Source organism: Ranitomeya imitator, chromosome 2, assembly GCF_032444005.1.
Source record: "Ranitomeya imitator isolate aRanImi1 chromosome 2, aRanImi1.pri, whole genome shotgun sequence".
In the NCBI taxonomy this organism is placed as follows: domain Eukaryota; kingdom Metazoa; phylum Chordata; class Amphibia; order Anura; family Dendrobatidae; genus Ranitomeya; species Ranitomeya imitator.
In genome coordinates, this window is record NC_091283.1 from 701,829,109 (window position 1) to 701,853,851 (window position 24,743).

At 42.8% G+C, this 24,743-nt stretch overlaps 1 protein-coding gene across 1 annotated transcript in view; it reads left to right on the top strand.

Moving 5' to 3' along the window:
- The window catches only part of LOC138667701 (DPY30 domain-containing protein 1-like), a 37,317-nt gene extending 16,503 nt beyond the window's left edge, over positions 1–20,814 (top strand). Inside the window, exons 4-5 of the mRNA XM_069755816.1 lie at positions 8,324–8,428; positions 20,305–20,814. Coding sequence (XP_069611917.1) covers positions 8,324–8,428; positions 20,305–20,613 — 414 coding nt within the window. The 3' untranslated portion in view covers positions 20,614–20,814. The remainder of the gene's footprint in view (positions 1–8,323; positions 8,429–20,304) is intronic.
- Positions 20,815–24,743: the final 3,929 nt, after the last annotated feature.

A 24,743-nucleotide genomic window follows, 5' to 3' on the forward strand; every position in this document is an offset into this window, starting at 1 on the left:
AAAGTGAAAGGAAAAGTGTTGGAGGCAAATTGACAGCTACCAAATGAGAACAAGGGGGACTTAAAGAGTGAGAGAGATGGCGCCAAAGAGTATATACCGTACAGTTGCTAAGGTGGGGCCCCGACATGGGATACTCACCACACACGGGGATATGAACACACACACAAAATGCGCCACACACTACCACGTGCTTTAACACATATACCACCCCCAGCACACATTTCACCACACATACACCAACCTTGCCACATAAAAGTCGAAACACAAAAGTCGCCGCTCAAATCTTGCCACGCGCAAACCACGCCACGTGCAAAACTAGGCTCATGCAAAACCCGCCACACGTGCAAAACTCACCTCATGGAGAACTCGCCACACGCGGAAAAATTGCCACATGCACAAAAGTTGCAACACAAGCAAAAGTTGCCTCACACAAAACTTTCACATACTCAAAACGCACCACACATAAAACTCACCACGCGCAAAACTCGTCATGCGCAAAACTTGCTGCACACAACTTGCTACACTAACCTGTCACATGCAACTCGACACAAAAAGTTGCTACTCGCATGTCGCCACACAAAACTCATCTCACAAAAGTCGCTACATGCATGTCGCCACACGCAACTCAACACACACAACTTGACACATGAAACTCGCCCTAAAACACACACAAGTCTGGTATTATCCTTCAAAAATAAAAATCTGATTAATAAGCAGACAAACTACAAGAGCAACAACTGTACCATATAGGAAATACGGCAGCTGTCAGTCACATGACCTGTCTATTATGTGTATGTGTGAGCTAATATATACTGCCAGGGGGGAGGGCTGCCTGTTGGCTGGGGATTTATCAGGCTGCTAATTTAGCTTACAAATACTGAGGTAAAAATACTGAGCAAATAACGTGTGAACAAGGTCTAATACAGGAGTAGATGACACACAGATATATACTATATACAGGAGGAGATGACACACAGGTATATACTATATACAGGGGAGATGACAAACACATATATACTATATACAGGGGAGATGACACAGATATATACTATATACAGGAGGAGATGACATACAGGTATATACTATATACAGGAGGAGATGACACACACATATATACTATATACAGGGAAGATGACACACAGGTATATACTATATACAGGAGGAGATGACACACTGGTATATAATATATACAGGGGAGATGACATACAGGTACATACTATATACAGGGCAGATGACACACAGGTATATACTATATACAGGGGAGATGACACACAGGTATATACTATATGCAGGAGAGATGACACACAGGTATATACTATCTACAGGAGGAAATGACACACAGGTATATACTATATACAGGAGCAGATGACACACAGGTATATATGATATACAGGAGGAGATGACTTACAGGTATATACTGTATACAGGAGGAGATGACACATGTATATACTATATACAGGAGGAGATGACATACAGGTATATACTATATAAAAGAGGAGATGACACATAGGTATATAGAGGAGGAGATGACATACAGCAGGTATATACTATATACAGGAGATGACATACAGGTATATACTATATACAGGAGATGACATACAGGTATATACTATATATAGGAGGAGATGACATACAGGTATATAGTATATACAGAAGAGATGACATACAGGTATATACTATATACAGGAGGAGATGACACATAGGTATATACAATATACAGGAGGAGACGACATACAGCAGGTATATACTATTTACAGGGGAGATGACATACAGGTATATACTATATACAGAAGATGACATACAGGTGTATACTATATATAAGGGAGATGACAAACATGTATATACTGAGGGCAAAATGAGAGGTGTAAGGTGAAAATGAGGGGTGTGAGGTGAAAATGAAAAGGTGTGAGTGCAAAATGAGAGGAGTGAGGGAAAATAGTGGAGTGATCAGAAAATGACAGATGTGAGGTCGAAATGACGTGTTAGAGGGGAATGAGAGGAGTGAGGGGGAAAATAAGAGGAGTGAGGGGGAAAATGAGAGGTGTAAGGGAGAAAATGAGAGATGTGAGGGGGGAAAATGAGAGGCGTGATGGGAAAATAAGAGAAGTGAGGTGCTATAATGAACCACAGATATTTACTATGCCCAGGCAACGCCGAGCTCTTCAGCTAGTATAGTATATACCTGTATGTCATCTCCCCCGTATATAGTATATACCTGCTGAATGTCAACTCCTCCTGTATATACCTATGTGTCATCTCCTCTTTTATATAGTATATACCAGTATGTCATCTCCTCCTGTATATAGTATATACCTGTATGTCTCCTCCTGTATATAGTATATACCTGTGTCATCTGCTCCTGTATATAGTATGTAACTGTGTGTCATCTCCCCTGTATATAGTATGTACCTGTATGTCATCTCCTCCTGTATAAAGTATATATCTGTGTGTGTCATCTCCTCCTGTATATAGTATATACCTGTATGTCATCTCCTCCTATATATAGTATATACCTGTATGTCATCTCCTGTATATAGTATATACCTGTGTGTCATCTGCTCCTGTATATAGTATATACCTGTGTCATCTGCTCCTGTATATAGTATATACCTGTGTGTCATCTGCTCCTGTATATAGTATGTACCTGTGTGTCATCTGCTCCTGTATATAGTATATATCTGTGTGTCATCTCCTCCTGTATTAGACCTCGTTCACACGTTATTTGGTCAGTATTTTTACCTCAGTATTTGTAAGCTAAATTGGCAGCCTGATAAATCCACAGCCAACAGGAAGCCCTCCCCCCTGGCAGTATGTATTAGCTCACACATACACATAATAGACAGGTCATGTGACTGACAGCTGCCGTATTTCCTATATGGTACATGTGTTGCTCTTGTAGTTTGTCTGCTTATTAATCAGATTTTTATTTTTGAAGGATAATACCAGACTTGTGTGTGTTTTAGGGCGAGTTTCATGTGTCAAGTTGTGTGTGTTGAGTTGCGTGTGGCGACATGCGTGTAGCAACTTTTGTGTGTCGAGTTGCATGTGACAGGTTAGTGTAGCAAGTTGTGTGCAGCAAGTTTTGCGCGTGGCGAGTTTCACGTGTGGTGCGTTTTGAGTATGTGCAAGTTTTGTGTGAGGCAACTTTAGCATGTGTTGCAACTTTTGTGCATGTGGCAATTTTTCCGCGTGTGCAAGTTTTGTGTGTGGCAAGTTTTCCATGAGGTGAGTTTTGCACGTGTGGCGAGTTTTGCATGTGGCGAATTTTGCGCGTGGTGAGTTTTGAAAGGCAACTTTTGTGTTTTGACTTTTATGTGGCGAGGTTGGTGTATGTGTGGTGAAATGTGTGCTGAGGGTGGTATATGTGTTCAAGCACGTGGTAATGTGTGGCGCATTTTGTGTGTGTGTGTGTGTTCATATCTTCGTGTGTGGTGAGTATCCCATGTCGGGGCCCCACCTTAGCAACTGTACGGTATATAATAATAATAATAATAATTATAGTAATAATTTTTATTTATATAGCGCCAACATATTCCGCAGCACTTTACAATTAAGCGGGGACATGTACAGACAATAAATTTAGTACAAGTTAAGACAATTTAAACAGTGACATTAGGGGTGAGGTCCCTGCTCGCAAGCTTACAATCTACAATGTAGGCGCACTTCCAACAAAGTAGACACTCCAGCTCCAGCAAGATGGATAAAAAGTTGCTAATTTTATTAATCCAAAGTGGCAATAAAAGCAGAAAAATTCCTTACAAGTGGACCAGACAGGTGAGTGTAAGAATACGGCTACGCGTTTCGACCCATAGCGGTCTTACTCATGCCCATGCAGCTCCAGGAATGAGCGCGCTATATATCCCATACAGGCTTGAAACACGCCTCCCACATCACATGACAGGTTCGTAAGGTCCTAGAGCTACAAATGTCTGAACATATTAAAAATAGACTATAACATACACAACATACTAAAACACTAACAATAGTGATACATAATTTCACTTTTCTTGTTCATGCCTGCAGGATAACGAGTATTTAGATTGTAGATCCAAAAAGCCTCTCTAGTGAGCAGGCGTCTCCTTGAATCTCCTCCGCGATGTGACATATACACTTTCTCAATACCCTGCACCCTTAGAGCGGTGATATCCCCATTATGTTGTAAATTAAAATGTCTCGATAACATAGAGATGTTTTTATTTGTATTTCTTATATTGGGGTTAATAGCGTCTCTAATGTGTTCAGTTATTCGAGTTTTTAATTTACGTGACGTACACCCTATATAAGAGATCTGGCATAATATGCAATCTATCTTATATGAAAAAACAAAATCCAGCTCACCATACCGACATTCCCAAGAGCTCGGAGCACGGAACCGCTGTGTCAGGGCGTAGACGAACAGGAAAGAGAAGGAGATCCAGCTCAACGAAATAGTGAAAAATCCGTAGTTTATTTCACTTAAAATATAGTGAAAGGACAAAACATCAGCATACAAAAAAATATTATAAAACCAAGGTCAACGCGTTTCCGGTGACTAAGCACCCTTAATCATGTATTTTTCACTATTTCGTTGAGCTGGATCTCCTTCTCTTTCCAATCTATCTTATATACCACATTTTTCGTATGGCAATTTATAAAACTATTTATTTTATACTCTTTGGTATTATCCGAATTCTGGAAAATGTTACCTAATTGTATATGTGCACAGGTGCTACATGCAGAAGTCCCACATCTAAAAAAACCCTTACATTCCAGCCATGTACTGGATCTGGTTTTATTGGAAACAGAGGAAGAATTTGGGGCAATTGAATCACCAATAGTACGTGCCCTTCTCGCTACCACATTTATTCCATCCTTCAAAATATCCGACAATATTTCATCCTCATATGGGATAGATAATCTCCTGTTGATAATACCTTTGATTTGATTGAATTGGGAGGAAAATTGCAAACACACATAAGGTTTTTTGTCATACTTCTTCTTTCTTAATAGATTATCACTATTTGGAACTAATAAATCCTCCCTCCGTTTTCTATTGACTACGTTTGCAGCTCTTCTTAAAGTCCAACTAGGGTATTTACGGTTTTTAAATTTGTTGTTTTATTAAATTCCTTCTGTCTATCCTCCTCCCCACTGCAATTGCGTTTGGACCTAATAAATTCTCCCACAGGTATGGATCTAATTGTGTGGGCTGGATGGCTACTCTCCGCGTGCAGCAATGTGTTCCCACTAATGGGTTTTGTATGCGTCTTACTTATAATTTTCTCCCCAACACATCCGCACAGATCCAAATCCAAAAATGAAATATTAAACTGATCACAAACAAAAGTGAACTTGATACCGCAATCATTAGAATTAATGTATTCTACAAATCCCGGTATGGCAGACACATCGCCCCCCCCAAATAATGAGGGTGTCATCAATGTATCTGCCATACCAGGAGATGCATTCAACAAAAGGATTATCGGCAGAGAACATACATTTTTGCTCCCAAAATCGCGGAGGAGATTCAAGGAGACGCCTGCTCACTAGAGAGGCTTTTTGGATCTACAATCTAAATACTCGTTATCCTGCAGGCATGAACAAGAAAAGTGAAATTATGTATCACTATTGTTAGTGTTTTAGTATGTTGTGTATGTTATAGTCTATTTTTAATATGTTCAGACATTTGTAGCTCTAGGACCTTACGAACCTGTCATGTGATGTGGGAGGCGTGTTTCAAGCCTGTATGGGATATATAGCGCGCTCATTCCTGGAGCTGCATGGGCATGAGTAAGACCGCTATGGGTCGAAACGCGTAGCCGTATTCTTACAATCACCTGTCTGGTCCACTTGTAAGGAATTTTTCTGCTTTTATTGCCACTTTGGATTAATAAAATTTGCAACTTTTTATCCATCTTGCTGGAGCTGGAGTGTCTACTTTGTTGGAAGTGCTGCTGCTGGACGTCTGGATCAGGACGGGCTCCCGTGCTCCGCTTTCGATGGTCTGGTTGGTGAGCTGGCTGCGACTTTTTTAGTCACTTTTTTTCTTGTTTTTGAATCTACAATATACTCTTTGGCGCCATCGCTCTCACTCTTTAAGTCCCCCTTGTTCACATCTGGCAGCTGTCAATTTGCCTTCAACACTTTTCCTTTCACTTTTTCCCCATTATGTAGATAGGGGCAAAATTGTTTGGTGAATTGGAACACGCGGGGTTAAAATTTTGCCTCACAACATAGCCTATGGCGCTCTCGGTCCAGACGTGTGATTGTGCAAAATTTTGTGGATGTAGCTGCGACGGTGCAGATGCCAATCCCGGACATACATACAGTACATACACGCACGCACGCACACACACACACACAGGCTCTGTGGTGACAGGCAGGCTGGGGAGTTGTGTGGGGATATACTGTGTAGAAGGTCTTTGTGGGGACATTATAGTGTGTAAGGGACCTGTATGGAGACATCGTACTGTATAAGGGGACTTTGAGGGAAAATCATACTGCATGGGGAGCTCTGTGGTAACATTCTTTGGGAGGGGACATCACAGCGCTTGAGGTGCTGTGTGGTGATGATCAAGGTACAAGTGTTGAAAAACAGGAGCAGTATGTTTTATAAACTTTATAAAAAGCAGTAAATTATTTAATTTTGATGAGCTGCTAAAGGTAAAAAATATAAATTTCGATATGCCCTATTGTAACATGTATTAAAAATAGCAGCTAGTCAACACACTTACTACTGCTCACTAATAAGTAGTGATGGACAAACCGGAACGCTAAAGTTTGGGGTCCGTACCGGACACCTAGTATCTGTGCACGTACTCCGAACACAGACTTCTCACGGAAGTCTGTGTTAGGCTGTGTGTCCACGTTGCATTTTTTTGCGTTTCTGCCGCATTTTTTGCCGCCGCGGAAACGCATAAATCGCATTCCCATGCAATCCTATGGGATTCCGCAGTTGCTGTGCCCATGCTGCGGATTTTCCCGCTGCGGAATCGCATAGCGGTAAAATCCACAGCTTGTTCATTATTTCTGCAGAATCGCAGTGATTCCTCCGCCATAGGATTGCATTGAAACGCTTACTTTACGCATGTGGCTATGCCCACCATGCGTAAAGTGAGCGCTTCATGTGCGGATGGTACCCAGGGTCTGCAGGAGACAAGACTCTCCTTCAGGCCCTGGGAACCATATTTCTGTAAAAAAAAAAAAGAATTAAAATAAAAAATAAGGATATATTTACCAACTGATGGCCCCCGGAGTCCTCCCGGCTCTCAGCGGTGCACGCAGCGGCTTCCGTTCCAAGGGATGTATTGCGCGAAGGACCTGAGATGATGTCGTGGTCATGCGACCGTGACGTCACAAAGGTCCTTCGCGCAAATTATCCCTGGGAACGGAACATACCAGGAGCGCCGCTGAGGAGATCGGGGGCCTTCGGAAGGTGAAAATAACCATATTTTTTATTTTTTTATAGTTTTTAACATTCTATCTTTTACTATTGATGCTGCATAGGCAGTATCAATAGTAAAAAATTGGTCACACTTGTCAAGCACTATGCTTGACAAATGTGACCAACCTGCCAATCAGTTTTCCAAGCGATGCTTCAAATCACTTGGAAAACACAAGCATTCTGAAAGCTAAAACGCTTGCAAAGCGCTTGTGTTTTGCAGGAAAATGCATGCGAATTCCGCATGCGTTTTACCCACGGCAGGGAGTTGCGGAAATGCTGTGGACATTTCCGCAGCATTTCTGCAACGTGGGCACATAGCCTTACTGATAAGCCTGAACAACACTTATTGAAAGGCTGCAGCAATTGTGGCCATATAATCAAGTGCATAAAATGTAATTTTACTGGAAAAATAGTTAACACCATAAAAACATATGGAGACAATAAAATATAAAAAGGAGATTCTCATAGGCTATTTATTTCCCCTATCTTACTTTATACTCCCTGATTGGTGTGATACTCATTGTTACTTCCATTTTATATGTTATTGTTTTTTTATGGTGTTAACTGTTTTCCAATAAAATTTAATTTTATATACTTAATTATATTGCTGCAATGCATTCAATAATAGGATGCTTAATGTATGCGGTTTTTTCACGGTTTTATCGCGTTTTTATAGCGAAACAACGCGAACAAACGTGAAAATTCCTGAACGTGTGCACATAGCCTAAGTTTGATACCTAGGACACCATGCAGAATGCTGACGGGGAGTATATTACAAACTGTCAGCATTCTGCAGCTTAGGTACACGCACAAATTATACAGAAAGCCCAGACAACCCCTTTGATAGTAAGAACATACGTTATATATGCAATTTTTAAATCTTATCTTATTTTATTTCAGAGGAAAGCTTCAGAGGAGCCTACCCACAAAACTATAGCAGAGCTCACAGAGAAGTTTGGTGCACCTCACCTGCCCACTGTGGAAGAGACAGATGAAGGTTTGCCTGTAAGTATTCCTCAAGGATCCTGTAAAGTCTGTGCGTGTTTCTGGAGAAATCTGAAATGCTACTTCCTTAGGTTTGACACCTTATAAGATGAATAATACCTTTGCTGGAGCAGTTTTTCCAGATTTACCATATTTACTTCTTCACTTCAGGCTACAATCACACATTGTACATTATGGTCTGTGATTAATGGAGCAGACACTGGTCTCCTAACCCGAACTGAAATGCCTCATAGCCATATATGATGTTGCCAAATTCTGGTCAGGAGAGCCTTGGCCTGTCCATGCATTGCATTATGCACTCAGACCACTACTTGCGAATGTGTATTTAACCTCACTTGCATGTTCTGTCACTCTTTATTTGCAGTAATACTTAGGGATATGAAAACCTAAACAAGGCTTTTCTGTGAAGACATATCTTTCGAAATTTGGCAAGATCATGAGCCACTTTCCAGATTCCCACTATTATAACATAACAATGCTTTTGATTATTATGAATTAAAAGTTAAGGAACTGTTCTCTATTAAGGTACAGCATTGTGCAAATCTGCCCCCTTCCTGATCTCCTATTCGTTTGCATGTTTATCACACTTAAATGTTTCAGATCACCAAATCAATTTAAATATTAGACAAAGATAACACAAGTAAACACAAAATGTAGTTTTTACATGAAGGTCTTTATTAGTGAGGGAAAAAGAAAGCCAAACCTACTGAGTCCTGCGTGAAAAAGTGATTGCCCCTCCAGATCTTAAAACACAAATTAACCGTGGTTTATCACATCTTTGGTAAGCTGAGTTCAAGTTCCTTAGACATACCCAGGCCTGATTATTGCTATACCTGTCCTCAATCAAGAAATGACTTAAATAGGACCTGCCAGACAAAGTGAAGAAGACCAAAAGATCCTTAAAAGCTACACATCATGCTGCGATCCAAAGACATTCTGGAACAAATGAGAAACAAAGTAATTGAGATCTATCAGTTTGGACAAGGTTATAAAGCCATTTCTAATGCTTTGGGACTCCAGCGAACCACAGTGAGGACCATTATCCACAAATGGCAAAAATCAAGAACAGAGGTAAACCTTCCAAGGTGTGACCAGCCAAAATTACCCCAAGAACACAGCAACGACTCATCCAAGAGGTCACAAACGACCACACAACAGCATCCAGCGAACTGTAGGCCTCACTTGCCTCAGTTAAGGTCAGTGTTCATGATTCCACCATAACAAAAACTGAGCAAAAATGGCCTGCATGACAGAGTTCCAAGATGAAAAGCAATACTGAGCGCAATGCTGAGCAATAAGAACATAAAGGCTTGTCTCAGTTTTGCCAGAAAACATCTTGATGATCCCCAAGACTTTTGGGAGAATACTCTGTGGACAGACAACACAAAAGTTGAACTTTTTGGAAAGTGTATGTCCCATTACATGTGGCATAGATGTAACACAGCATTTCAGAAAAGGAACGTCATACCAGTAGTCAAATATGGTGGTGGTAGTGTGATGGTCTGGGGCTGTTTTGCTGCTTCGGGACCTGGAAGACTTGCTGTGGTAAATGGAACCATGAATTCTGCTGTCTACCAAAAAATCCTGAAGGGGAATGTCCGTCCTTCTGCACATGACCTCAAGCTGAAGCACACTTGGGTTATTCAGCAAGGTAATGATCCAAAACACACAAGCAAGTCCACCTCTCAATGGCTTAAGAAAAACAAAATTAAGAGTTTGAAGTGGCCTTGACCTTAATCCGAATGAGATGCTGTGGCATGACCTTAAAAAGGCGGTTCACGCTTGGAAACCCTAAAATATGACTGAGTTACAGCAATTCTGCAAAGATGAGTGGGTCAATATTCCTCCAGAGCATTTTTTGTGTTTACTTGTGTTAACTTTGCCTAATATTTAAATTTGTTTGGTGATCTGAAACATTTAAGTGTGACAAACATGCAAAAGAATAGGAAACCAGAAAGGGGGCAAACACTTTTTCACACAACTGTATATTAAACAGAGGATAGAGTAATAGCTAGGGACTTGGCATAGCTGTGTATTACATAAATGCCCATTTATTTGAATGGTTATCGTGTAGTACTACATTTCTCAGGAATCATTTACAGCATTTTCCAGCTTTCCCTGGAAATACCAATGTAGTGTTGATGGTTTCAGAATCTAAACCTGCCCTTTAAAGTACACCTTGGGTATCTTAAAAAGGATGTTTGGCCATACAATATTGATGATGTATTCATAGGTGATCCATAGAATAAGTAATCAGTGTGAGATAGGTGGGGTAGGGACGGAACAAGGTATTTTGGTGCCCTAGGCAGATGAAGCCAGTGGTTCTCCCACTCCCGATGAAACCTCAACCCCCAAGTAAAGGAATGGGTCGGAGACTAAGGTAACAGATCACTTAACGCCCTCTTCTCCCATTCTGACGATCACTTCTACTAGAATTGTTACCCTTTTCAACCAAAAATACCATCAAAAGTAAAAAAAAGTGGTGTATTTTAGGGTTGAGGCTCAACAGGGAGTGTAATTTCAAAGTTAGATATACAGTAGAATTGTTCATTGTTTGCAGACCATTTATACAATACAAAGAACAAATAGCGACATTCATCCCTGATGTCCCATATTTTAAATGTCACACCTAAGGAAACTAATATAGCTTAGTTATAATTGGGGCCATTTGGTTTCAGTTAAGGTGTCCAGCATTTGGTGGATATCCTAATGGAAACTAAACAAACCTCATTATAGATAAAGGGGTAGTTCTGATGGTTTTTACATCTGTCTTGTGATAAATACAGTTTGCAACAAAACTGATGGTGGTTCTGGTGCCATACGCTTGTACAGATGGTGGTTCTGGGGCCATACTTTTGTACAGATAGTGATCAGGTGCTGTATTCATGTATGGATGGAGATTCTTTAGCGTATTAATTTAGTGATGGTTGTTCTGGTGAAGTATTCACCACACGAACCATCATCGGTACATAAATACAAAACCAAATCCTCATCAGTACATAAACAGAACACCAAAGCCATCAATAGTACATAGATAAGCTACCAAAACCATCATCAGTAAATAAATAGGTCACTAGAATACCATCAGTACACGAATACAGCACTAAAACCACGATCAATACATTAATGCGCCACTAGAACCTTCATCAGTGTATGAATACACCACCAGAACCATAATCAGTACATGAATATATCAAGAGAACCACCATCAATAAAAACAGCACCAGTACCATCATCAGTTCATGTTTACGTCACCAGAACCACAATCAGTTGTAATGTCAAGTCAGGCCCATATATCTATATCTCATGAACCTAAAGCTCTCATTATGTATATTACAATGGTAAGGAGATGCTTGGATTTGTTATCAGACATTACTAGACTGCAGACAATAAAGGGACCTCAATACTGATGAGACGTAGTCAGTATCAACAAGTAAACATTTACATGTAGATACCTTATAGGTGACCTCTTCTCTGATTTAGTTATTTCTTTCTTTTTGTCTCCATCTTCTCCAGATGCCATCATGACTTTTCGCATTCATAGCTCTTATCTGCAGATTTCCCTCTTTCCGTTCTTTTATAGCAAAATAAAAGTGTTATTAAAGTGCTCTCTGCATAAAGTTATCTGTTCATGCTGTGCACTAAATAAACTGCCTATGGTATATGACCTCCACACTGTCTGTCATTATGAGCTATAACCACCCCACTGTCAGCCATTATCAGCTTTAACTGCCATACGTCCACCATTTTGAACCACGGCCTATAGGTTCCCACTCTCTATCTCCACACTGTCCCCTGCCATGCTAACCTCTCTCCATAATGTCCAACATACTATAAAACATTTCACACAGACCTCTCTCCATATCCATTCTGTGCCCCCTCTTCACAATATACCCTCACTGCCCACCACATTGACCTTTCCAAACTGTATCTCTTCCTCCTAACACTGTTCCCCTCCAAGATATGTGATGGTCACCATAGCCACCCTTATAGCATGATATCCACAATAGCCCCCAATGTACACTATAATATCCACCACAGACCCCTATTATATAGTACTAGATGGTGGCCCGATTCTAACGCATCGGGTATTCTAGAATATGCATGTCCACGTAGTATATTGCACAGCCACCTAGAATATTGCTCAGCCACGTAGTATATTGCCCAGCCACGTAGTATATTGCCCAGCCACGTAGTATATTGCCCTGTCACGTAGTATATTGCCCTGTCACGTAGTATATTGCCCAGTCATATAGTATATTGCCCAGCCACGTAGTATATTGCCCAGCCACGTAGTATATTGCCCAGCCACGTAGTATATTGCCCAGCTACGTAGTATATTGCCCAGTCACGTAGTATATTGCCCAGTTATGTAGTATATTGCCCAGCCACGTAGTATATTGCCCAGTCACGTAGTATATTGCCCAATCACGTAGTATATTGCCCAGCCACGTAGTATATTGCACAGCCCACGTAGTATATTGCCCAGTCACGTAGTATATTGCCCAGCTACGTAGTATATTGCACAGCGACGTAGTATACAGCACAGAGCCACGTAGTATACAGCACAGACACGTATTATATTGCCCAGCCACATTGTATATTGCCCAGCCATGTAGTATATTGCCCAGCTACGTAGTATATTGCCCAGCCACGTAGTATATTGCCCAGCCACGTAGTATATTGCCCAGTCACGTAGTATATTGCCCTGTCACGTAGTATATTGCCCAGTCACATAGTATATTGCCCAGTCACGTAGTATATTGCCCAGTCACGTACTATATTGCCCAGTCACATAGTATATTGCCCAGTCACGTAGTATATTGCCCAGTCACGTAGTATATTGCCCAGTCACGTAGTATATTGCCCAGTCACGTAGTATATTGCCCAGTCACATAGTATATTGCCCAGTCACGTAGTATATTGCCCAGTCACGTAGTATATTGCCCAGTCACGTAGTATATTGCCCAGTCACGTAGTATATTGCCCAGTCACGTAGTATATTGCCCAGCGACGTAGTATATTGTCCAGCGACGTAGTATACAGCACAGAGCCACGTAGTATATTGCCCAGTCACGTAGTATATAACACTGCCTACACAGTATATAACAGTGGCCACGTAATATCTAGCACAGCCCACGGAGTATATAACACTGCCTATGTAGTATATAGGAGCCACGCGGTATCTAACAGCCCACGTAGTATATAGCAGTGTGGGCACCATATCCCTGTTAAAAAAAATAATTAAAATAAAAAATAGTTATATACTCACCCCTGGGATCCACCGAAGCTCCGCCGAGCTTCTCGCGCCTGCCGCTATCTTCCGTTCCCAGGATGCATTGCAAAATTACCCAGATGACTTAGCGGTCAGTTGTGGAATTGCACTTTTTTTGCAATTTCACCGCACTTGGATTTTTTTTCCCCCATTTTTAAGTACACGATATGATAAAATCAATGGTGTCCTTCAAAAGTGCAATTCTTCCCACAAGAAACAAGCCCTCACATGGCCATATTGACGGAAAAATAAAAATGGTATGACTCTAGGAAGAAGGGGAGCGGAAAACAGAAACGCAAAAACGAAAAAAGGCTGCAGCGTGTATTGGTTAATGTTCCCACACCCAGCCCCACAATATGCTCATAGAAAAGCCCTAGCAGTGCCCCCCCACAGACAGCCTCTCATAATACACCCCACAGCCAGCCCTATAGTGATATCCCAAATTTATTGGCAAAGTAAAATAAGAAAAATACAATAACTTATACTCACCTAATCCAGGCTCCCTTTACTCCACAGCCACGGTTTCTTCTTGCGTCTGGTACAGCAGTGGGCACTGGATGGTGCAATGATGTCACTGCATCACGTCATCTGACGTCCACTGTGTGTTCTGTCTCCTTCAGTGTGCAAGCCAGAAGTGGCCGACGTGCTGCTGCAGTTACAGACAGAGCAGGTCCTCTGTTCCTGTCCCGAGCGGTGCCGACATCAATTGTATTCACGTTTTAATGGCGCAAATACAATTAAATGCAGGGACACAGTGACGGTCAGGACACAGGCAGAGAGAGGGCTGAGTGCTGTCAGTGATGAACACTGCTCTTCTGTGTGCCTGCATCCGAGCTTTCACTGTGCTGAATGCCTACGGCTGGAGTAAGTTGTTGGGCGGCTGCAGGCATTCAGTAGTGTCAGGGGTTTTGTTTTTTATACAAAGTGCACCCCCCCCGGGAGGCAGGAGGTAGCATCCTAGGCAGGTGCCTGCCCCTCGTCCCTGCCCTGGGTGGTGTTACAACAGCTAGCACTCCCACTAATCTGCTAAAAGAAGCTGGTTAGGTGACAGGGTGTAAACATAAGGAATGGATCCACTGCCAGGTACTGTAGGACGGCTCCTATTTGAAACAGCTCAGCCAGCCTCAGTACCACTTCTCATTGGTAATGACAATCCTCAGTGCCACTTTCCATTATTAGCGACAAGCTTCAGTGCTGCTTCCAGTGACAAGCCTCATTGCGTCTTCCCCTTAGTAATGACAAGCCTCAGTGCCACGTCCCCTTAGTAGGGACTAGTCTCAGTGCCGCTTCCCCTTAGTAGTTGCAATCCTCAGTGGCTCTTCTCCTTAGAAGGGACAATCCTCCGTGCCGCTTCCCCTTAGTACGGATAATACTCAGTGCCGCTTCCTTTTAGTAGGGACAAGCCTCAGTGCTGCTTCTCTATAAGAATAAGAATAATAATAACCTTTATTTTTATATAGTGCTAACATATTCCACAGCGCTTTACAGTTTGCACACATTATCATCACTGTTCCCGATAGGGCTCATAATCTAAATTCCCTATCAGTATGTCTTTGGAATGTGGGAGGAAACCAGAGAACCCAGAGGAAACCCACGCAAACACAAGGAGAACATACAAACTCCTTGCAGTTGGTGTCCTTGGTTGGATTTGAACCCAGGACTCCAGCGCTGCAAGGCTGCTGTGCTAACAACTGATTCACCGTGCTGCCCAGTAGGGACAATCCCCATTGCCGCCTCCCCTTAGTAAGGACAGTACTCAGTGTCGCTTCCTCTTAGTAGGAACAAACCTCATTGCTGCTCCCCCTTAGTAGTGCCTAGCCTCAGTGCTGCTTCCCCTTAGTAGGAATAATCCTCAGTGCTGCTTCCTCTTATTAGGAGCAAGCCTCAGTGTCGCTTCCCCTTAGTAGGAACAAGCCTCAGTGCCGCTTCCTCTTGGTAGGGACAAGCCTCGGGGCCGCTTCCCCTTAGTAAGGACAAGCCTCAGTGCCGCTTCCCCTTAGTAGGGACAAGCCTCAGTGCCGCTTCCCCTTAGTAGGGACAAGCCTTGCCTCAGTGCCGCTTCCCCTTAGTAGGAACAATCCTCAGTGCTGCTTCCTCTTAGTAGAAGCAAGCTTCAGTGCCGCTTCCCCTAGTAGGAGCAAGCTTCATTGCCGCTTCCCCTAGTAGGAACAAGCCTTAGTGCCGCTTCCCCTTAGTTGGAAAAAGCCTCAGTGCCGCTTCCCCTTAGTAGGAACAAGCCTCAGTGCCGCTTCCTCTTGGTAGGGACAAGCCTCAGTGCCGCCACTTCCCCTTAGTAGAGGCAAGCATCAATGCCGCTTCCCCTTAGTAGTGCCAAGTCTCAGTGCCGCTTCCCCTTAGTAGGAACAATCCTCAGTGCTGCTTCCTCTTAGTAAGAGCAAGCTTCAGTGCCACTTCCCCTAGTAGGAACAAGCCTCAGTGCCGCTTCCTCTTGGTAGGGACAAGCCTAGGGGCCGCTTCCCCTTAGTAGGAATAATCCTCAGTGCTGCTTCCTCTTATTAGGAGCAAGCCTCAGTGTCGCTTCCCCTTAGTAGGAACAAGCCTCAGTGCCGGTTCCCCTTGGTAGGGACAAGCCTCGGGGCCGCTTCCCCTTAGTAAGGACAAGCCTCAGTGCCGCTTCCCCTTAGTAGGGACAAGCCTCAGTGCCGCTTCCCCTTAGTAGGGACAAGCCTTGCCTCAGTGCTGCTTCCCCTTAGTAGGAACAATCCTCAGTGCTGCTTCCTCTTAGTAGAAGCAAGCTTCAGTGCCGCTTCCCCTAGTAGGAGCAAGCTTCATTGCCGCTTCCCCTAGTAGGAACAAGCCTTAGTGCCGCTTCCCCTTAGTTGGAAAAAGCCTCAGTGCCGCTTCCCCTTAGTAGGAACAAGCCTCAGTGCCGCTTCCTCTTGGTAGGGACAAGCCTCAGTGCCGCCACTTCCCCTTATTAGAGGCAAGCATCAATGCCGCTTCCCCTTAGTAGTGCCAAGCCTCAGTGCCGCTTCCCCTTAGTAGGAACAATCCTCAGTGCTGCTTCCTCTTAGTAAGAGCAAGCTTCAGTGCCACTTCCCCTAGTAGGAACAAGCCTCAGTGCCACTTCCCCTTAGTAGGAACAAGCCTCAGTGCCGCTTCCTCTTGGTAGGGACAAGCCTCAGTGCCGCCGCTTTCCCTTAGTAGAGGCAAGTCTCAGTGCTGCTTCCTCTTAGTAGTGACAAGTTTTAGTGTTGATTTTCCTTTATAGTGATAAGCCCCAGTGCTATGTCCCCTTAGTAGTGATAAGTCTCCGTGTTGCTTTCTCCTTAGCAGTGACAAACCTCAGTGCCACTTTCCTCTTATGAGTGACAAGTTTCAGTGCTATTTTCCCCTCCTTTAGTGACAAGTATCAGTGCTGCTTCTCCTTAGTAGTGACATGCATCAGTGCCACTTTCCTTTTAGTTGGGACTGTCCCCAGTACTGCATTCCCCTATGTAGTGACAAGTCCCAGTTCCATTTCCCTTTAGTTTTGACTAGTCTCAGTACAGCTTTCCCTTTAGTAGTGACAAGTCTGTACCACTTCCCCTATGAAGTGACAAGTCTCAGTGGTGCTTTCCCCTTAGTAGTGACAGGTCTCAGTGCCACTTCTGCTATGTACAGTCATGGCCAAAATGTTTGAGAATGACACCAAAATTATATTTTCACATGATCTGCTGCCCTCTGGTTTTTATTAGTGTTTCTGATGTTTATATCACATACAGAAATATAATTGCAATCCTATTATGAGTACCAATAGGTTATATTGACAGTTAGAATGAGTTAATGCAGCAAGTCAATATTTGCAGTGTTGCCCCTTCTTCTTCAAGACCTCTGCAATTCTCCCTGGCATGCTCTCAATCAACTTCTGGACCAAATCCTGACTGATAGCCGTCCATTCTTGCATAATCAATGCTTGCATTTTGCCAGAATTTGTTGGTTTTTGTTTGTCCACCCATCTCTTGATGATTGACCACAAGTTCTCAATGGGATTAAGATCTGGGGAGTTTCCAGGCCATGGACCCAAAATCTCTATGTTTTGTTCCATGAGCCATTTAGTTATCACCTTTGCTTTATGGCAAGGTGCTCCATCATGCTGGAAAAGGCATTGTTGGGCGCCAAACTGCTCTTGGACGGTTGGGAGAAGTTGCTCTTGGAGGACATTCTGGTACCATTCTTTATTCATGGCTGTGTTTTTAGGCAAGACTGTGAGTGAGCCGATTCCCTTGGCTGAGAAGCAACCCCACACATGAATGGTTTCAGAATGCTTTACAGTTGGCATGAGACAAGACTGGTGGTAGCGCTCACCTCTTCTTCTCCGAATAAGCTGTTTTCCAGATGTCCCAAACAATCGAAAAGGGAATTCATCAGAGAAAATTACTTTGCCCCAGTCCTCAGCAGTCCACTCCCTGTACCTTTTGCAGAATATCAGTCGGTCCCTGATGTTTTTTCTGGAGAGAAGTGGCTTCTTTGCTGCCCTCCTTGAAACCAGGCCTTGCTCAAAGAGTCTCCGCCTCACAGTGCGTGCAGAAGCACTCACACCAGCCTGCTGCCATTCCTGAGCAAGCTCGGCACTGCTGGAAGTCCGATCCCGCAGCTGAAACAGTTTTAAGATACGGTCCTGGCGCTTGCTGGTCTTTCTTGGGCGCCCTGGAGCCTTTTTGACAACAATGGAAGCTCTCTCCTTGAAGTTCTTGATGATACGATAGATTGTTGACGGAGGTGCAATCTTTGTAGCTGCGATACTCTTCCCTGTTAGGCCATTTTTGTGCAGTGCAATGATGGCTGCACGTGTTTCTTTAGAGATAACCATGGTTAACTGAAGAGAAACAATGATTCCAAGCACCAGCCTCCTTTTAAAGTGTCCAGTGATGTCATTCTTACTTAATCATGACTGATTGATCGCCAGCCCTGTCCTCATCAACACCCACACCTGTGTTAATGGATCAATCACTAAAACGATGTTAGCTGCTCCTTTTAAGGCAGGACTGCAATGATGTTGAAATGTGTTTTGGGGGTTAAAGTTCATTTTCTGGGCAAATATTGACTTTGCAAATACAGTAATTGCTGTTAAGCTGATCACTCTGACATTCAGGAGTATATGCAAATTGCCATAAGAAAAAATGAAGCAGCAGACTTTGGAAAAATTAATATTTGTCTCATTCTCAAAATTTTTGTCCATGACTGTAGTTACAAGCCCCAGTGCTGATTCACCTTAGTAGTGAAAAGTCCCAGTGCGACCTTCTCAGTAGTGGCAAACCTCAGTGCCGCTTCCCCTATGCAATCAAAACCTAGGACAGAAAGAAAATGAACATATACCCTGCTGTAAGTAAGAAAAAAGCACTAGTGCTTATAAATAACAGCTTACTTAGTAAACACTATTTTTCATTAAAAAAAAGCGTAAAACTTACCACACCAGCGACAAGGTGTACCCAATCAGGACAGTCCTAGCTTCTAGTATTAAAACCTTACCATGTGACAAAAATGAGTTCAAAACCAGGTTCCAACCATGAACACATAGCTGTGGGAAGCTACATACACGTAATGCCAAGCTCAAAGAAAGGGAGGCCAAGCTCACAGAAAGGGAGGCTATGCCCTTGAGTGCAAGAACCTAAAGCAAAACCAAAACTTGAACTGGAGTATAAGTTGGCATACATGCAATGTATAGGAGCATGTTCACACTGGCTATTAAACAGACAAGATCTGTGATAGAAACAAAATGAACATATACCGTTCTGTAAGGCTTCTTTCACACTTCCGTCGTTTGGGGTGCGTCATAATGCAGTGAAGTGACGTATCGATGGTATCCAGTGTTATGACGGATGCGTCAAATGAGTTCCTGCCAGAATTTTAAGGTATAAAATTCTGGAGAGAGAGAGAGACAACGACGGACAGCGCAGGACCCGTCGCTGACCGATTTTCCGACGTGCAGAAAAAATGTTCCTCTGAACGTTTTCTCCGCACGACGGACTGCTATTTTCCGACGGATCCAGTGCACAACGGATGAAACGGATTGGCTATCCGTCACAATCCGTCGCTAATACAAGTCTATGGGAAAAAACAGGATCCTGCAGAAAAATTTGCAGGATCCTGTTTTTTCAAAACTCAACGGATTTCGACGGGAGGAAAATGACAGAAGTGTGAAAGAGGCCTAAGTAAGTGAAAAGCAATAGTGCTTATAAATAACATAGAGTACTTAGTAAACACTGTTTTTGAATTAAAAAAGCGTAAAAGCCATCCCACCAGCGACAAAGTGTACCCATTTGGGATGGTCCTACACCTCTAGTATTAAAACTTTACCATGTGTCAAAAATGGTATTCTTACTCACAATGAGGTAATTTATGACACGTGGTAAAATGCTTCAACATTGACCCTACGCAGTGAAGATCAATTGATAGAAGTTCTTTCTTGGGACCCACACTCTTTATCTATGATTAGGTTATGTATAATTCTATTATCTCTAATGAATTTCTGTCAGCACCTGTACTTTACTGTATCCTTACAACAGGACCAGAATTGGTTTGAGGACCTAATTTGCTGTTTTGTAATTTTGCTTTGAGCATCAACTAATTACTGCACTTCTTTAATCCCACATAAAAGGGCGGTAAACTGAAGAGCCCAGATATTCCTCCTGAGACTGAGGACACAGAAGTATCACACGATGTAGAAAAAGCAGATGAAAGTCAGTTAAAATATGACTTAGAAGAGAATCAGAAAAACTCTGAAATTCTAGGACAGGAATCGGTACACGTAGCGGCTGAAGACATTCCTCTCAGTGATGATGTACATGTAGATGTCCAAGTCCCATCTGTGGATACAGCAAACACAAATATAGAGAAGAATGAAACTGGTACGGAGGCATCAGAAGAAAAGGAAAGCACAGCTGATGCAGGAGAACAAGACGTGTAACCGTCGTCTCGGAGAATCTGTTACTTTCATGGACAGTTAGAAACCTCTTACTACATGGGTGGTCTTCTTCCTATGCAGCAATCTTATCTTCCATATGAATTGGATAATGAATTAGGATGAAAAGTGGGAACACAAGACTTGGCAGAATGTGTGAAATGTGATTGTGATCTCTATTAAATCCTTTTTATTTTTGTTGCCTGAGCTTGTTTTATTATGTTGTGTTATTCAAAGTTTTTGTGTTTCTGTTTTTTGCTAAAATCACATTCCCTTTCAGCTGCCTTTATTAAAGGGACCTGTCACCAGAAAAATGCTATTAGCCTGCAGATCTGGGGATAATCTGCAGGTTTATAGCGTTACTAACATGCCCAGTGCTCGCACTTAGCCGAACGCTGCTGGGAGAAAATTAACTTTATTTTCCTCAGCATCATTCGGTTTCAGTACCTGGGGTGGCACCGGCGCGGGTTCTGTCATTACTCTATATAGAGCGCCGGCTGTAACCACACCCTGACTCACTGCCGGCCTCAATGCAGAGCGAGTGCCAGTCAGGGCCGGGGACGCAGTTACTGCCGCCGCCGCTCTATACTCAGAGCAATGACAGAACCTCTGCTGACCCAGTGACTGAAACCAAATGCTACCTGTCACCTCCAAAATCGATGGTGAGCTAAGGCCACTGGCATCAGGGGCTGATCTACAGCATTCTGGAATGATATTAGAATATCATCAAAAACTTTATTTCATTTCTTCAAAACAAAAAGTGAAGCTCATAAATTATATACAGTCATTACAAACAGAGTGATCTATTTCAAGTGTTTATTTCTGTTAATGTTGATGATTTTGTCTTACAGCCAATGAAAACCCAAATGTCATTATCTCAGTAAATTAGAATATTTTATAACACCAGCTTGAAAAATTATATTAAAATCAGAAATGTTGGCCTACTGAAATGTATGTTCAGTAAATGCACTCAATACTTGGTTGGGGCTCCTTTTGCATCAGTTACTGCATCAATGCGGCATGACATGGAGGTGATCAGCCTCTGGCATTGCTGAGGTGTTATGGAATCCCAGGTTGCTTTGATAGCAGCCTTCATCTCGTCTGCATTGTTGGGTCTGGTGTCGCTCATCTTCCTCCTGACAATACCTCATAGATTCTCTATGGGGTTAAGGTCAGGCGAGTTTGCTGGCCAATCAAGCACAGTGATACTGTTGTTTATAAACCAGGTATTGGTACTTTTGGCAGTGTGGACAGGTGCCAAGTTCTGCTGGAGAATTAAATATCCATCTCCAAAAAGCTTGTCGGCAGAGGAAAGAATTAAGTGCTCTAAAATTTCCTGGTAGACAGCTGCGCTGACTTTGGTCTTTGATAAAACACAGTGGACCTACACCAGCAGATGGCATGGCTCCCCAAACATCACTTATTGTGGAAACGTCACACTAGACCTCAAGCAGCTTGGATTGTTTGCCTATCCACTCTTCCTCCACACTCTGGGACATTAATTTCCAGATGAAATGCAAAATTTACTTTCATCTGAAAACAACACCATGGACCACTGAGCCTCAGTCCAGTTCTTTTTCTCCTTGGTCCAGGTCTATTGTTCATGAGTGGCTTGACACAAGGAATTTGACACTTGTAGCCCATGTCCTGGATACATCTATCTGTGGGTGGTGGCTCTTGAATGACTTGGGCTACTTTCATACTAGCGTCGGACTCGGCCCGTCGCAGTGTGTCGGGCCGAGGTTCCGACGCTAGCAGTGAATGCGCCGCACAACGGAGGCAGCGGATGCATTTTTCCTGCGCATCCGCTGCCCCATTGTAAGGTGCGGGGAGGTGGGGGCGGAGTTCCGGCCGCGCATGCGCGGTCGGAAAAAGCGGTCCGTCGGCAGCAAAAAACGTTACATGTAACGTTTTATGCTCCCGGCGGTCCGCCACAACACGGCGCAACTGTCGCACAACGGTTGCGACGTGTGTCAATGCGTCGCTAATGTTAATCTATGGGGCAAAAACGCATCCTGCAAACAACTTTGCAGGATGCGTTTTTTCCCATAAACGACGCATTGCGACGTATTGCAATAAACGCTAGTGTGAAAATAGCCTTACCCTCTTTGTGGAGTGTATCATTGACTGCCTTCTGGACATTTGGCAGGTCAGCAGTTTTCCCCATGATTGTGGAGCCTACTGAACCAGACTAAGTGACCTTTCAAAACACTTAAAAAACCTTTGCAGTTGTTTTAATTTTTTATAATTTATTGAGATAATGTCTTTTGGGTTTTCATTGGCTGTAAGCTGTAATCATCAACAGAAATAAACACTTGAAATAGATCACTCTGTTTGTAATGACTCTATATAATGTGAGTTTCACTTTTTGTATTGAAGAACTGAAATAGATTAACTTTTTGATGATATTCTAATTTTGTGAGAAGCACCTGTAGTTGGTGCTCTGAAGGTTTTGTGAAGGAGTGTAAATTGTTACTTTCGGAGAACTTGCAGCAGAATGTCTGTGTCTGCATTTAGCACATCCCTGCTCCTTTTTCCATAGAATTTTAAAAGTTCCAATTGTAGTCAATCTTATTAACGCCTTTCTGTCATGTGTCCGAAAATGGTACCAATAAAAACGTCAACTCGTCTCGCAAAAAACAAGCCCTCACATGACTCTGAGTCAAAATCTGGAAAAATTATAGCTCTCAAAATATGGTGATGCAAAAACTATTTTTTGCTGTAAAAAACGTCTTTTAGTGTGTGACAGCAGCCAAACATAAAAACCCGATATAAATCTGGTATCTCTGTAATTGCACTAACCTGAAGAATAATGTTTCCCAATCACTTATACCGCACGAGGAACAGCCTAAAAAATAAATAAAACCAATTCTTCAGCTACTGTTGATTTTTTCATTCTGCCTCCCAAAGATCACAGTGAGGCGCACATTAATCCTGCACTCTGTGCCAAGTGCTTACACTGGGGTTTCCGTGTAAATCTCTAAAATACGTGATTCAGACATAACCTCTGCCAGGAGATTCCCTATAATGAAGCAGATGGAGGCACTGTGAACGCCGTCTAAATTGTGATCCAGCGGTGTCCGTGTTTTTAGGATTGCATAAAAGCGCCGTCAGATACAGTTTTGTGCACTTCTGAAAAGAAGGACACCTCTAAACAGAGGCCAGACGGAGTCCAGAGTATCTCTGCTGCCTCATTATAGTGAATGGATCCCACGTGGGTTTTATCTGAATCCTGTCACTCAGAGGTTTAGATGGAAACCCTAAAGGAAGTGATCAGCATAGAGCCCCGGATAACTGTGATCCCTAACATTAAGTAAAATGTTCCCAATAAAAACTTCAACTTAATCCACAAAAAAAGCAAGCCATCAGGTCTGTTAATGAAATATAGGGGTCTTCCAAGTTACTGTTGCACAAAGGCTCTGGAAAATCGAAATGGCATCATAACCCTCCAAAAGAAATTCACCTAAACCACATATAGCATCCACATGTTTGGCATTTTTGAAGCAATGAGAGCCGAACTTACCGATGCAAATCTCTAAAAGCACAGGCTGGGCATAACTTACTGGTGACTGCAACGTACTGATCACTACAGCATACCAGTCACTTCAACGGCAGTTAACAATATTCACTCGGGAACACTCATTGCTGCTTGTTTCTGGAAAATACCCATGGAGTCAAAATTGTCACTACACCTGTAGATAAATTCCCAAAAGGGTATCATTTCCAAAATGAGGTTACTTGAGGGGGATTCTGCTCTTCTAGCAATTAGGGGCTCTGTGTATGGAATCTGTTGTGAATTCTGCTCTTGGGCTCCCTCCGGTGGTTGTCGATGGTAATGCAGTTATTCATGAGCAGCAGTCTTGGACAGGTGTTTCTGCTAATTGCAATTCTGACTGGGGTATTTAGCTGTGCAGGACTTAGTCCTTGCCACTAGTCAATGTTCCTTTGGAAGTGTTGGTCCTCTGCCTGGCCTCTCCTGCTTGCTGCCAATTTAGCTAAGATAAGTGTTTGCTTCATTTTTTTAGACACACTGCTGTGTGTTTATTTTCTGTGCTTATCTTGTTTCTATTTTGTTCCTGCTAGACTGTGCCTGATGTTTTTCTCAGTCTAGTTGGACTCGCTGGAGTCGCAGATAT